Consider the following 16,217-nt stretch of genomic DNA (forward strand, 5'->3'; position numbering starts at 1 on the left):
TAGTTCATTGTTGCACCTCCAGACAATACAGCGCTGTAAACTATTTTCAAACTATTCTGTTATCTATCTTAGCTTCATGCAAAGGAAATAATAAGTGTTCAACTAGAGGGTGACGCTCGTGGTCCACCTGCTGCTTTCACTGTATTTTCGATGCGTCTGCCTCCTCTGATTAGAATACATCAGCACACCGGGGATATAAAGCCGCAATAAGAGCCAGACCTCCACGCTGCGTGATTTGAATATGAAATGATTAGATTATTGATTCTGGTTATTTGGGTCTCCTGCCCCGAGGCGATATTGTGGCAGCGCAATCACCATAGCTGACATTTAGCACTGTGTTTACCTTTGCTGTCTCCATTGATTGCCTCTAAATCAGCACCCATACATCCTGCCGGCGCTCATTGTGCCGCCGGCGGCGCTCGGGCTGCGAGGAATGCGGCGGTCGCGGCCCCTTCGCCCGCGCAGAAAAGAGCGGCGTTAATGCACGACGAGGCGTTCACAGTCGCGCGTGTTCCACGGCACAGGAATCACGTGCCCGGCGAGCGCCCGCAGTAAATCCAGCGCTGCTGCAAACTGCAAAAGCAACGATGAGAATAGCAGCAAACCTTTTTTCTACTTGTGCATTAATGTCTTTCTTCCTGCGCTGAGCTCCCGCAGTCCCTGCGAACTTTGAAGAAAATCTCTACTTCAGTTTGCATTTCGGATTCTCGTACTGCAGAGAAGTGAAAACGCTACATCCAACAAAAGGGTTTGCTGACAAATACTCCCCTATCACTGTGGACATCTGTCACGAGGCATTTTACACACGCCGTCGCTCCGTGCAGCGCGGCCGTCGCAGCGGCTTAAAGAGATTGTACTTTTAATGTTTTCCTACTGTGTTTGCCAAGGAAATATTCCCCTTTGTTGCCACGGGTGCGTTTTCCTTTGGAGGAGTCAAGGTGACAGTCTGCAAATGAATGTACTCTCCTCTTAGGTAGATCTCGCCGTATTTCAAATGCCATTTTCTCAGCAGTTAGACAATCCAGCGTTAAGTGCCTCCTTTCATATTTATATACCAGTGTTGGTGCTTATGCATTATTAAGTGATGAACAGGGCCAGTAGGCGCCCCAGAAAGGCCTTTTTGAATAAATATTTCACAACTCTGATATACACAGTTCATATTTGCTCCGCAACGCGCCAGGCAAAGGCTTGGTCCTAATGTCTTATGCAGAAAGAACTTTTTTAACAGAATGAGGAGAATCCACAGCCGGACAGAGTTTTTGAAGTTTAATTCGCTGATTCAGAAGAAATCTTTGAAAGTTTGTGTGTGTGTTTGTTTGTGTGTGTGTTTCTGGTATTGGGAGAGAGGCAAAAAACAGAGCAGTGATAGGAAACTCATTATCTGGGTCTTTTATATGAGGTTATTTTGAAATGGAGAACAATGCTTGCAGGAGACCCGAATCTGGCAAACATTTTTAATCTTCTTTAAAGAGCAAGGGAGAGAAGTGGATTGACAGGACGGATGAGAGAGGGGACAGTGAAGGCACCGCGAGAGGAGAGACGGCATGAAAGGAAGCGGCGGCAAAGAGGGAAAAAGGCGGCGAAGTAAACAAGGCTGGGTGGAGAATAACAATGGACGGGACGGGGATAAGTGGAGGAAGCGAAGGAGACGGAGAAATAAAATTGATTAAAGGACGAAAAAGCTCCGACGTGAGAGTGCATCTGGACGTCAACCGCGCCCGGGCTTAAATCTAGGCCATGAGGGCGGCGTCCTGCCTGTTCGTCTGCCGGAGCATCACTCGCTGCTGAGGCGGCTGTTCTCCGCACTGTACAGGCAACTTTCTCTCTCTCTCTCCCGCTCGCTCGCTCTCTCTCTGTTCATCGCTCAGAAACAGTCACAAGCGCACACAAACTTCGCCTCTCGCTGCCTCCCGCTCTAAGGCACAGTGGTGATGGATGGATCGTGACAGTACTGGGTTTGGAGCACAGTGACAGCGAGGAGGAGCGGGAGATGGCGACGGGGAGAGAAAAGGGCGGCGTGGAGGAGAAGACGGATGAATCAAAGGGAGGGAAACAGCGGCGGCGGAATCAACATCACTGCGTTTCCAGTTGACATAATTGATTGTATCACAGTCAGTTTTGTAAACCATTAACTTCCCCCTTATGGGCTACTCAGCGGTGGAGTGGAGTGTGTGTGTGTGTGTGTGTGTGTGTGTGTGTGTGTGTGTGTGTGTGTGTGTGTGTGTGTGTGTGTGTGTGTGTGCGCGTGTGCGTGTGCGCGTGCGCGTGTGCGTGTGTGTGTGTGTGTGGCTGTTCACATGTGGCACAGTTGTTTATTTTATTTTGGCCTTGCATGAACCAAACTGTTAGAAGGAGAACGAGGTTAAATGGGCGATCGAAGGAGAACGAGACATCGCGGTATCTGCGGCCAACGTGAGGCCGGGGGCACGTGGACGTCCTGATGTTGGTCCTAAACTGATTGTGGCCCGGTTCGGTGCAAGGTGCCCACTTCCAGCATTAGGATATGTTTAGCACCACTGTGTTTACTGTAGCCTGGGTGGAGAAGCAAACCCCCCAAATTGAATTTCAGTAACAGGAAACTGGGAGGGAAAAGTTTGTAAATTAGATTGTGTGCGGCTGATTAAATCTGGTCGTGTTCCCGGCGTTTGGACAGTCGGTCTAAATCGGGGGTTATTACCAGGGGTTAATTCTCCTTTATGCTTATGTGGAGCTGAACTCACTGCCTTAGTTTGGTACCAGGCAATAACAAAGTTCTGTTTTACTGTCGAATAAATGCTAGAGTCCCATTATTTAGGCCTACATATATTTTCCATATATTCAAGGCCTTTAGGATATATTTGATGATACTTTTACAACTATTCCGTGGTACAAATGCACCAAGGAGGAAAAGGGATAAATGCTGCATGAGTCTGAGTTGCTTCAAGATTCTCTTTGACTCTGTGGCTCCTCCTCCACCCGTCTCTCCGTCTGCATCCTCCTCGGCCTCCTCGTCTCTCATCCCCGTGCTCCCGCGCCGCTGAGCCCTTCCTCCGCCGCCTTCTCCTCCGTCTCCGCGCACGTCCGCCCTAAGCCCGTTGCGTCTCACGAGGCAAAGAGGGCGCGCAGAGTTGATTAGAGCGGCGCGTCGGAGAGTTCAGAGCAGAATGGAGAGCGACGTCTAGCCGCCGGGAAGGAATCAGAAACGATGCCGTGCAGAAGGGGTCGGCGGCGGCGGCGGATTTTTCAGGGTGGTTTCGGCGCATCAGATTTCCAGGAGCGTCGTCGGGGCAGCCATGCGGAAACTGCAGTGGTCCGGCCCAAGCCGGAGCCTCCCTGGATGCAGTTTTCTGACGGGCATAGAATGTATAACACGGAGGCAGAGGTCGGCCCTGGGCTTTGAACTATTTTTGGGCGGAAATGGTTTTAAAGCGATGGATCTTTTTTTTTATTTTTTTATTAAAATGTACGAGAGAGTCTCTCCTGCTGAAGGCAAAGCGGCTTTAATTCAACCTCAGAGATCAGACACATAATAGACTGAACTTAAAATTCTCTTATTAAAGGAAAAATATGTATCATAATAAAATGAGGCAAAAATGTATAAACAAAATTAAAATTCTGATTCCAGAACCCACCTTCATGCCACAGACTGTACGGTCCAGTGTGAGCAGACAGTGCTAAATGCTGCCATTCCTTTTTCATTGAGGACTCGGGAGCGCGGTGCACTAAGCACGTCGCACTGATGTGAGGTGACCTATACCTTTAAGGCTACACCACAGCACTCTGCCGTTCTCTGCTGTGAAGTCTCACAAAGGATTTACAACAAGCCCTTTATGAAATGAAATTGCCAGCCAGGCCACTTGTCTTCAGGGCACAGTGACAATTGTGCACATTCCTGCAGTGAGGCAGCCCCTCACCCACCTCCTCTGTGTGCGTGTGTGTGGCGTGTGTGTGTGTGGGGGGGGGGGGGGGGGGGGGGGGGGGGCATCTGCCCTTGTCAGAGATGCCACTGACACCATATATGCACTTATATTAATTGTAATTGTAGTTTCAATGTGGTCTGAGGGGGCTTCAAACATATTTTGACAACCCCCCCCCCCCCCCCCCCCCCCCAACCACCACCACCACCACCACCACCAATCAACCACAGCGCCGACACATGCAATAATTGTGATCCATGTTGTGTCTGACACGTCAGGACATCCATATTGTTGTGATCTGACAGTCCGTCTGGTCTCACTCTCACCGTGGGGCTGGTGCTGCTAATCAGCATCTTAGGCTTCATTCACGCACCACAATAATAAGGGCTGGCGTTGTGTTCAGCGGCCGACTGGCAGCGCGCGAGCGGCGTGCGCGCGTGCGCTATGTTTGCATCGTGCGCGTGTGCTTGTGTCTTATGCCTCTCATTACAGGGCACAGGCCAGACTCCCACCAGGCCCTATCCTGATTAGTCATCTCTTCAGCTCCACGCTGCCAAATTAGCTACCTGTGCCTGTGTGTGTGTGTGTGTGTGTGTGTGTGTGTGTGTGTGTGTGTGTGTGTGTGTGTGTGTGTGTGTGTGTGTGTGTGTGTGTGTGTGTGTGCATGGTCAGCCTAATCAAAATTCTCCCAGCCTGTCTACCTGCGCTGATGATAATTTGCCACCCTACTCATACCCACTCACATTCTGACACCCACACAACCTCATTCCAACCCTCTCCATCGCACACACAAACACACCCTGTCACACACACACACACACACAGGAATAGTACACGGTGGCTAAACCTACCCCAGCAAGCCAACTGGAGGTAATTTACCGTAGCCTGGCCGACACATGCCATTTTACTGAACACGGTGCATGGCCCCCTGAGCTTTGTTCCGCTCAGACTTCTCTCCAACCAAGCAAAGAATGAACAACTGAAGAGACTGAAGAGAGAGGAGTGAAAATAACAGATGAAGAAAACCTAAATGAAGAATAATGAATGTATAAGCTACAGTAGTGCGCCTGCTGCAGAAAGTGGTGACATATATAGATGACCCACAGTGTGCATCACTGTATTATCAGCTCTGGGGCAGTAACATCAACTCAACATGCTTTTTGACACATACAGTATTTAACATTGTTTTAAATTGAGGGTCTTTGCTAATGAGGAGCATGTTTTGTTCAAACTGTCCAATGGAAGAATCCCTCCTGCTTTTCATCTGCTCTAATTAGTGGGAACATGTAAACACAGATACAGAGGGACTACAAACTACGTACAGTTGTGTAGCTGCTGCATATTTTTATTCTTCTTCTGCTTCATTTTATCAGCTACACAACAATCTGCTGTACTCGTATTTTTGACTTACACGCTCACGCAACGTAAATGACGGTGAACCTGGACAAGCGGCATCGGCACAGACGCTCCGCTTGGAAGCTGAGTGAGGAAGGCATCTGGTCTCCTAGTGATAAGCATGTCTGTGTGCAAATGCATGTGCGTGTGCGTGTGTGTGTGTGTGTGTGTGTGTGTGTGTGTGTGTGTGTGTGTGTGTGTGTGTGTGTGTGTGTGTACAGGCCCCTAACGAGAGCACTGCCTGTCACAGCACTCCTCGTTCGGGGATTCTCTCTTCCACTAATGAATGCTGACCGGACTACACTCCCTACACACACACACACACACACACACACACACACACACACACACACACACACACACACACACACACACACACACACGCGCACACGCACACACACACACACGCACACACACGCATCAATTAGTTCATGGATGCATACAATGTAGCCTGAGTGTAGTGGTCCTGCAGGGTCTGCATTAACAGATCCTTTAGGAAATGAAGATCCAGGGCAGGAGAATATGGGACATTGAGACCAAGTATGTGTGTGTGTAGCATCACATTGGGAGCAGACTGACCAAATGATGCACCGAGTGACTGCTGATGAACAGTAGCTAATTGTTTCTAAAACACATAGCGGAGAACCCTCGTCGTCAAGGATTTTTCCTTTTCATACAGGAAGCTTGTCTAAAGATGAAACACATGTTTACACGCTCGCAATAATTACCGGACGTCTCCCGAGCGGCAGGAATGGGGGCAGAGACGGGCAGAAGCAGCAGGTAAATCAAAGCCGCCGCATCCCGGGACGGCTGCACGCGCCCCTTTACTTATTAGCTGGATGTTTTGCTCAGGTTCACGCAGATGCTGCTCACCAGCTCTCCGGCGAGATACCAGCGTCTCCTCGTAGTAAACACGGAGCCCACTGAATATATATGGCTCCATTATTTCATCACTTTCACCGTGAGTGGATTCAGACGGGGCATTTGATGTTCGCCAAACCTTATGTTCACCATCGACTGATGAATATGGGGTGTAAACACGTCGCATATGTTCCGATAATTAGCACCATTACTGCCTGTTAATTCATAATATATTAACCAATCAGCACATTAAGATAATGAGCGGAAACAGGTTCGAGAAAGCAGGGCGCAGCTCTGGACACACTTCTATGTCATTGTCTGAGCATATGGGAGCGCGCTGCCCTACTAAATTATGAACATAACTTGAGTGATTAGAGTCTGGATTAGTCCTTGATTGCTCAAGGCTGTGACGCAACTATTGTCTGGAAAGCGTGCTGGAAGTGAGGGGGTTAATTAGCCGATGGGCCAGACGCGCTGACGGAGGAGCGCTTGAATTATGGATCGGCGGGAGGCTGCGGCTGGTGGCGTCCGGCCATATGTCAGCGCGTGCCTCCTGCGTTGGGCCGGGGACAGCTGGTCAGATTGCTCATGTTCTACTGACTTAGGGGCCAATCAATCAGAGCGGGGCCCCTCGTTGAGTTGTTTAAGCGGCGGGAAGAGTAAAGCGCTGGAGTCTATTGTGATTCTGTCACTTGCTGCCATTAGGGATTTGTCAGGAACGCTTAGCTGATATAAAATCACTCCCCAGCGGCGAAAGTTTTACCACCTGATAGACAGAAAGATGAATATGTGGATGATGGAGGTGCAGTCAAGGTTATCTCCAGGATGCAGTCCCTCACTTTTGGCCGTTCTGCAGCTGTGAGGTGTGATCTCTAAGTATCACACAGTAGTATGAGATCTTTACACCCTGCATTTACAGACTTGTCTGGTAGCTTGAAGGTGAACTAATATAAGTCCAGAAGCAGCGAAACAGAGTCGCCTTAATGTTTATCTACTTTACACTGGAAAAGCATCAGAATCTTTCCTGTTAGCGAAACAATTGGTTCAGAAATGAATAAAAAAAAACAGATGACACGACTGGGCTCGTTCCTTTCACGGGATCCGGTTCTGCAGGCGCCGCGTGCCTCTGGGCCTTCTGTCTGTCTGAACTGTCTGCCACATGGGGCTTTTGCTCAGGCGGCGCATTATGTATATGAAGCGCGTCTCTGGTGGTTATGTAAAGGTCTGTGACACCCTGACAGCGTCTATAAAAACACGCTGGTATTTTTATAACGGCGGTTGTAGCTATTCACAAATATCAAAGGACGCGCCTGTGCCTGCGCCGCGTGGCACCGTGCAGATAGCTGGCTATTGTCTCAGCCTCTGCTGCGGCCAAATGATATGGTCACACTGATCAATAGTCTCTGTTTCACATGATGTATTTCCCATGGCTCTGGCTGTCTGCTTTACTCCATCTGTCCCCGGCTGGCACATCTCTACAGCCTCTCTCTCTGTGCTACACACACACACACACACACGCACCCACGCACGCACGCACGCACGCACGCACGCACGCACACAAGCGGTTGGTGCCAGTTCATTTGGACCCGAGTTCTGGTTTTCCCTCGAGAACAGTCACATTCACATTCGGGCAAAAGTTTGAACCGCTCCCGCGAAAGTGTTTGTCACGGAGTGAATGTGCAAAGGGGTCGTTGCTGCGATAAACTGCTCGCAGACTGAAAATAGAGTGTTCCGCAGAACGGGCCTGCGGCGCCGGTGCAGAGTGATGCTTCCTGTGCTGTACTGTAGGTGAGTGGGTGGGTTCTCGGTGCTTCCCGTGATGCTTCCCGGTCCGACGTCGCTATGACTCACGCCACAGACCATCCTCCTATTAATTGTTTACCGCTGATAGACCATGAAATGAACAATTAGATGGGAACATCGGTCCATTTCACACTTTGGTGCTGATGCGGAATAACAAGCCAAGTGAATCCTAATAAAGACAGAAGCCTCGTCATGCAAACACTAAGGTCACTTCATCACTTATTTGTGAAGTATACTTTTTTGGACACGATGTCATCGAGCGTAGCTTCTGTGCTCAGCTTTCATGTCATAGTCATATCATCGTTTTAGCCTTAAAGCAGACTGGATGTTGATTCCTCAAGATGCCAAATAACAATAGAAGGGTGGTGATGACGGATAAACTGCAGTTACTTCAAACAAGTACATTTTAACAGTGCACTATAACGAGAGTCTGTCTAATGATTTCTTTACGTCATCGTGCATTTTAAAGGGGACAGGTCAGTGCTTTATATACAGTCTTTACTACAGGAAGTCTAGAGGAGCTCAGCTGTTCAGCCCAAATACACAAAACAATTCCATCAAACATTCTTCCCGCTCCAGTACAGGTTCCGCGTCGCGTCGGCCTAGTGGACGCTTAGATACGCGTTCCCTGCTGCCTGTACTTCTCTCAGTTTTATCAAAGATTACTCAAACATTAGGGTTATTGATTACTTGTTTAGTCCTCTGCGACATACAGGAAGCTGCACTGACCTTATTGCTTAGCGCTGTTTGTTAAAGCATCAATCTCCCAGAAGTAAACAGAGCAGGGCAGCGGTGGGGAAATGTGCTTTCTACGCTACACAACTGGAAAATGTGGGAACAGTTTCCATCCAAAGCTTTTATGGAGAGCGTAATAAAGGATCATGAAGAAAGTGCCCAGTGGATGAGAACGCTGTGGTTTTCCCTATGTACCTTATAGTGAGAATCTAATGGGTCAGCGAAGTGAACCAACCCTGTCTGTGTGTCTGTCTGCAGGACCATATGGTGTCAGGAAGACTGAGGCGTCTGGGTTCAGCAGGAAGTCCCTCCACATCTGCTTCCAGGTCAAACTCAGACGTCATGTGGATCAGATGCCTGCTCTTTGTCTCAACCCTGGTCGCTGCCATCGCTGTTGGTAAGACAGAGTCCACACGTGCACCATATTGTACAGCGTTTCTGATATTTCCACTTAGCGTAGTTATAAACGGACAAAGTAGGAGCAGCTGTGGGGAAGTTGCTTAAAACCGGCCATCAATAATTCATCGGGCATTACTCATCCTTCAAAAGTTGCAACTCGGTGGAACAGCCTCTAAAACGAGCTGTTGCGGTTTGAGACGCAGCCGGCTTGCTTAATGGCCGCCCCGCGCTCTGCGTGCGTCACGTGTGTGTGCGGAGCGAGGCGCTGGACCCCCCACGGGGGTCGACGCCGTCCATGGAGGAGCAGCCGAACGCGTGTGTCCGCTCACCACGAGAAGTGATGTTTCACATTTAAACCCTCGCATGTTGAAGGAATAACTGTAAAGCTCAGGCTTCTTATCCACCTCACACACACACACACACACACACACACACACACACACACACGCACACACGCAACAGAGTGCAGATGCAGCCCCAGCAGGTTGTCTGCATGTTTCCTCCTCTCCCCTGTGACGGTGGGCTTTGAAGAGTCCTGGAGGGAGCTCTGGCCCACTTGGACTTAATCCTATTAATGGCTGCTGTCAATCACACTGTTGTGAGGAAAAAACGTGCAGAAACGTAACGCACGCACAAGCTAGTCGTTGTTCACATGCCTGTTCCCATGCGCACACACACACACACGCAGATGATGTGTTTTAAACGCCCACCCGGACCCAAGCGCGTGCACAGTCACACAAACCGCAACGCTGAGAGATGAGTTTCAGTCAAAGGTATTTGCATCAACCTCTAAAGAATAAGTCGACGTATGCAAATGGTGCTGTTTATACTAAGCGAGGATTAGCTGAAACAAAGACGGTTTTAGCCCGAGGACACGCACGGCGAGCGCTCCATCTTCTCCAGCGATCCATGGCGTGTCGTTATTTCAGGGTTATTTGATGACAAATAAAGGCAAGTAAAGCACGAGGTGTCACAGAAATAGGTGTCTGTCAAGTTATATAGTGTATTTGTCCCAACTGTGGACGTTAACCAGCGTCAGAGGCCGAGCTGCTGCTCCCGTCTCTCGTCGGCGAATGCCGCGAAACGGCCGCGCATCCGAGACGCCACGTTGCCATGCAACTAAACAGGCAAATGCAATTACATTTCTCAAGCTCATTTATTGACAGAAGGCAAATTGCTAGTAGGTGGTTGTGGTGGATGGCGGCATGTAAAGCAAATGCCTGTTAAACCACAGCTCGCGAGTGTAATCAAGTAAAGGCGGGAGGAGCGCTTCGTCTACTTAGACAAAGATCAGGGTTAATAAGGAGCAGAGACATGTTTACATACAACGTCCTGTTGGCGTGTTCATTGCAGAGCTAACCTGCATTTGGGACAAGGCCGCGGTGATGAGCCCTGCAGCAGTTGTGTGACATCCTATGATTTAATGCGCTCCTGCGTTTTAGTCCCGTATAAACATATTCGCTCCTTCTGAGCCTTTACATATAATATTAGCAGTATTAGCAGAAGTGCGCTTATCTGGGTGTGTGAGTCGGTAACCATGGCAACCGAGGTCCGCCACGTAACAGCATCCTGCTGGGCCAGTCAGCTAGTGCAACTGTGCAGCTCTCGCGTGGCTTTTCAATCACTTAGTTAAGCAGTGACGGTGTTGATGCGACGTTCAGTCACAGACCTCCTCCCAATGTTCGAACGGGACTCACAGTAATAACCCCCAACCTCCATGTCTGCAGCGGCAGCCAGCGACCTGTAGAGGATTTGACTTGACGTCGGATCTTCGCGGGGTCCATCGATTCGAGGCTCATCCTTTAAAACATCTCCTGAACACTTTGAAATGGTGCGCGTTCTGCTTTAACTCGGGGAAGCTACATTTCGCACGCAGCCTCTGACCAAACGCTTTGGCAGTTCAGGTGAAAGATCACATCTTAAATCCCCCCCCTCGCCCCCCTCCCTTCCATCCATCCACCTCTTTCGCCACTCTCTCTGGTTCTTGGCCCAAATGTAAAAATCGATATCCCTTTGTTTCAGCCCCCGGAGGCAATGTGAGAGTCTGAATAAGACTGTCTGTACTGTCCGTGGCTGCCAAGTATCTGTCACTACTTACACAACTAATGACAGACACATTAACATGCACTTGCCAGCTCGCAGGTTATTGCGTGCGCGTGTGACGAGCGTTAAGTGTGTGTATTAGCAGGCGCTGCCGGCTGCTTGTTTGTTAGTGGGGAAAGCTGACAGGAGAACGTGCACGGTGAGTCAGGATGGAGACAGCGCAGGGTTTTATTCGCGTGGCAGATATAAATAGATAAATTAAAAGGTGACAGATGAGAGAGGACTCAACGCGTCCACTGCCGCTTATGAGGCAGAGTGGCTTTTAATTGGAATACAGACAGAGCCCTGGTTTCACTGTCGCAGGGCTCCCTTTATGCCCAGTGGGCACTGTGAGACATCTGATCCAAAGCCAGTCTAGACTGCTCCTCACAATGCTCTGTATTGATCCCTGCATGCTTCAGTTCACCCTCTCCTCAAATTCAGTATCCGTGCTCGCGAAGGCGGACAAGATGCTATTGAGAAACTAATAAATTAACACTTATGTTAACGCAGTGATGACCCAGTGCCCTAGGACACACACACGCACGCACGCACGCACGCACGCACGCACGCACGCACACACACACACACACACACACACACACACACACACACACACACACACACACACATCAGAGAGGACATTTCCAGTAAATGTCATTTATATATCAGGCTTATCTCTAAGCCGGCTCCTGCCATTATCAGTGCAGTGCCCTCAGGTAGCAGCGCCAAACACATATTAGCCACACCGGCTGTAAATTCTCCCCACATGACATCGCTCGCGCCGCTGTGTGTGCGTGTTTGCGTGCGAGGCGGTGAAGGGCGGCATTAACTTGGGCCCGGGCAGCGTGTCATTGAGCTCATTCAGATTCTTCGCGGCGTCCGCGCAGCCGCGACGCTCCCAACGCAGCCAATGAGCGGGAGGAGGGGGTGGGGGGGGTGGGTAGGATGGGGTTGCCATGGTTACCGCGGCGGGGAGAGCGAGGAAGGTGTTGCTGTGCCTCGCTTTCCCGGGTTTTCACGGGGCTGTGCATGAAGCGCAGGTACTGGGCCGATCGCATGTGCAGATGCACGTGCAGGACTGCAATAATGTAAGAATTATATTTACTACATCAGCATAAGCATTTCCCATTTCCCAGTACGGTGCTCACACCATATAACACAAAACTAAAAATAAGCCCAATAAAAACCTACAATACAGTTTCCAGGAGAGGCGGGGCAGTGGCGGCGGCAGCGGCAGTAAACAGCTCAGCTGATAACCTAGCTATCAGGGGAAGGTGGCCGCCGCTCCCAGGGGTCGCTGCTCTCAAGAACACAGAATAACAAGATCCAGCTACACCACAACAAACAAAGCCCCTGGGAGCATCCAACCCCACAGCACTACTAACAGTACCTGCTTTAATCACCAGATAATATGAATACGGCGTGTAAGTAAACACTTCATTACACAATATGGACATGTGAAACCACTATTGTGCAGATTACAGGGAGCTGAGGTTGTTTTTTTTTTTTTTTTTTTAATGACCGGTGGGATTTGATGTACTGTAAAAATAGATTAAGCAATGGCTTTGATTTGATTCTCAATGAAGACAATCAAATTCCGCTAAGCTCAGGAGCAGTGGTGGGAAACGGAGTAGTTTATTCAAAGTGCGTGAGAAACATGTCATCAAGTCTGAAATAGACCGCTATCATTAAAAGCATGAAGCGGACTCTATAGATCCTGGTTCCTGATGGACGCCGGCCAACTTCATCAAAGGTAGTCTCAGGAAACGTGGCCGCGGGACAAGTAGCAGCACGAAGCGTCCCAGGATCAAATGGACGAGCTCAGAGAGTGTGGTGGATTCGGGGAGTTTGTTACCATATGCTACTATAATATAATACACATAAAGAATGCATGTCCCGTGAAAACCCGTCATGCTCCTGTCTCACCAGACGCGTCTGTGGTTCCTGATTATGACGCTCCTCAGACGTTTAAGTTATAGCATATCTAGAATTAATGAGTCAGATGGCTTGATTGCTGTTTGGTCCCACAGTTTCATCATCCGAGAGACTTCATCAATTCTACTCATTAAACCAGGCGGGAAGTAAAGCAACAGCGGGGAAAGGATCTGGGATAGATCAGTCGCTTCAGTCTCATTGGAATTAATGACATGTTTCCTATTTCAGTGCAGAAAAAGGGGGACGTATGCATCAAATTTGCAACTACTGAGAATAATTAGGCATTGACATCTTTGAATAATCTCTGCAGCTCTAAATGCCTGTTGAAATTGAGAGGCAATTATTCTCCATCCAGAATGATGTGGAAAGCTGCAAAGCAGTAATTATCAAGTCAGTTCTCCTGCAACAGTGGACATGTCTTCATGAGAAATGTTCTATTCATGCGCGTTTTACAGACTTAACGGCGTCTCTGTGCTCTGTGTGTCTGTCTCGTGTGTGTGTCTGTCTCGTGTGTGTCCAGCCCACGGCCGAGCCCCCATCCCCATGGCGGTGGTGCGCAGGGAGCTGTCCTGCGAGTCCTACCCCATCGAGCTGCGCTGCCCGGGCACCGACGTCATCATGATCGAGAGCGCCAACTACGGCCGCACCGACGACAAGATCTGCGACTCGGACCCGGCGCAGATGGAGAACACGCGCTGCTACCTGCCCGACGCCTACAAGATCATGTCGCTCAGGTGGGTTTTTGTGCGCGAGGACGCGTTCCCGATGAGCCGCTGCTCGTTTGAACGCGTGCGAGGTCGACCGGGAGTGGCGCGCTGCTTGTTTGTACGGAGTCTCTCAGTCCCAGGGAAGCTAGAGGTGCGCAGCGTCAGCTGTTCATTTATTAGTCATCCGCCTGAAGTATCAGTGTTGACTTCAGCGTAACTCGCACACAACAACGACAGCAACGACAGCAGTGTCGGAAATATGAGGTTAAAAAGAGACGTGATGAATGAAACCAACCCTGCTGTAATGTACTGTAATGTAACTCATTTAAAACAAGTAATTCTAAAATAACATTTATATTAAACTACTTATTAAAGCAAATGGTACAAAGTGTTTGGAAAAGAGAAAAGGTGAGTTAACGATCTAATATGTGGTGGGAGCCTGTTCTTATTCCCGCGGTGTCTCATCCTGGTGGTTTCCCTCTGCGTATGATAGAAGATATGAAACCCGCTGACACCAGTCCTACAGGACTCGTGTCCACCTGCAGCAGCAGGATGATCTGAGCCGTGACATTTCCATGGCACCGACGAGGCCCGACGCCGATCTGGCATTTGCTCCCACGCCAGAGGACACGTTCAGCGTCGTCCGCCGACGGGCTTAAATAAATAGCACAACTTGGTGCGGCGGGAACAAACGCAGACGTTTAGGGGCTAAAACAGTGAGCGCCCGGTCCTCCTCCAGCTCAAACCAAGCAGCTGGAACGCAGGACCGGCACTCGGATGCTTCGTCGTGCAGGTCCTGGAAAATAAGAGTAGAATCAAAATAGCAGTGAGGGAAAGTAATGCTCTGTGTAATGACAATGGCTGCTATAAATAATTCATTAAAGCCACCATTAGGATCTCAATTCGCTCTGACTTTGACTGCTCCGTCCCGCTGTCCAATTATTTCCACTCCCACCGTCGTCCTGTGGCCGCCTCCGTCCCGCCACCGGCCCACCTGTCTGTGCCGCGGCTGGGTTGGGCCTCTACAGCCACACCCCCCCACCACCACCCACCACCCACCGCCCTGGCAGCTGCAGCTAGTGTGGCCGCGCTCCTCCAGCCCTCGCCATCCATAATTCATGCACGCGGGCCGGCACGCGCGGCGCGTGCCACATGCGGCGCAGCGCGTGCCACATGCGGCGCTGCACCGCCCAGGGGCTACACCAGCCTTTAAGCTCCAATTAGCAGAGCCAGAGGCCAAACGGAATCTTAAGGGATCCTCTGTGGAGGTGACTCAGACCGGAAGCAACTGTTTATCGCGTTCAGTGTGTGTGTGTGTGTGTGTGTGTGTGTGCGCGTGCGTGTTGAGGGCGTTCGCGGGGCTTTCGCTCACATCTCCGCGCCCGTGAGTGTGCGTTTAGATCTTCTCCACCGCTCCCCCGCTCCTCTTCCTCAGTCTGTTTCAGCCTGTCTGGGTTCCGCTCCCTCATTCCCTCTATGTCTGTATCATCTTTGGCTTTCAAGCCCAACTCAGCTGGCTGATAAAATCAGAGCATGTTCCGCCTGCCCAGTGTTTCCTTTCTCCCTTTGTTTTCCTCCCTATCACTCTCCAAGGCCAAAGAGTGTGTGTGTGTGTGTGTGTGTGTGTGTGTGTGTGTGTGTGTGTGTGTGTGTGTGTGTGTGTGTGTGTGTGTGTGTGTGTGTGTGTGTGTGTGTGTGTGTGTGTGGTATATGCACCCATACCACATAATTGGTCTTGATATCAAAGCCTCATATCTCCAGAGGGTCTCACAAGGCTTCCCAGGCAACCTAGAGAAGACCTGATATTGCTGCATTTCCCAGATTATCTCCCCACTGGGATGCACTGGGTTGAAGGGGAAACTCAGCCGTGGCCATGAAACTTATGCTTAATCTGTTTTAGCACAACACCGGCCTCAGTTCAGTGACTCACTTCATTTTATCCTCTTTTCGAACCCAAGTGTTTCTATTTCAAAATGGCCACCGCACCTTTAAACATCTGCTTTGCATCTGCGCTCTCGCTAATTCTCACTCACTATTTTTATTGTCGCCCACTCTCGCCTCACTCTCCTCCGCTCCACTGTGTTTCCTTGAAAACCCGGGCAGCGGCTGCGTTGCACTTTTAAAGCAGCCATTTTGGTTCCGTCTCGGATGTAGTAAGAGTGACTGTACATTAAATTGCCACTGGGGGAGAGTTATATCAGGGCAACCTAGGCATTCAAAGCTTAGAGTTGTTCAATTCTGCACCGGGAGAGCGCTGCGAGCCGGAGTGGTAGAAAGCCTGTAAGTTATAGCGATGTGTTGACATAAAAGTGACTTGATGGCTTCTACGGAGATGCTTCGCGCCGCTCTCCTTGTCCCTCACCGACACTTGAGTGCCTTATGGAGCGAGCGCCTTTCAGCC

At 49.9% G+C, this 16,217-nt stretch overlaps 1 protein-coding gene across 13 annotated transcripts in view; it reads left to right on the top strand.

Moving 5' to 3' along the window:
- adgrl3.1 (adhesion G protein-coupled receptor L3.1) overlaps positions 1 to 16,217 on the top strand; it is an 86,349-nt gene that overhangs the window by 14,443 nt on the left and 55,689 nt on the right. For all 13 annotated transcript variants that reach the window (XM_055512369.1, XM_055512221.1, XM_055512312.1 and 10 more), the window contains 2 exons: positions 8,949 to 9,087; positions 13,630 to 13,843. In XM_055512369.1, coding sequence (XP_055368344.1) covers positions 8,955 to 9,087; positions 13,630 to 13,843 — 347 coding nt within the window. In that variant the 5' untranslated portion in view covers positions 8,949 to 8,954. The remainder of the gene's footprint in view (positions 1 to 8,948; positions 9,088 to 13,629; positions 13,844 to 16,217) is intronic.

This window comes from Betta splendens, chromosome 1, assembly GCF_900634795.4.
Source record: "Betta splendens chromosome 1, fBetSpl5.4, whole genome shotgun sequence".
In the NCBI taxonomy this organism is placed as follows: Eukaryota; Metazoa; Chordata; class Actinopteri; order Anabantiformes; family Osphronemidae; genus Betta; species Betta splendens.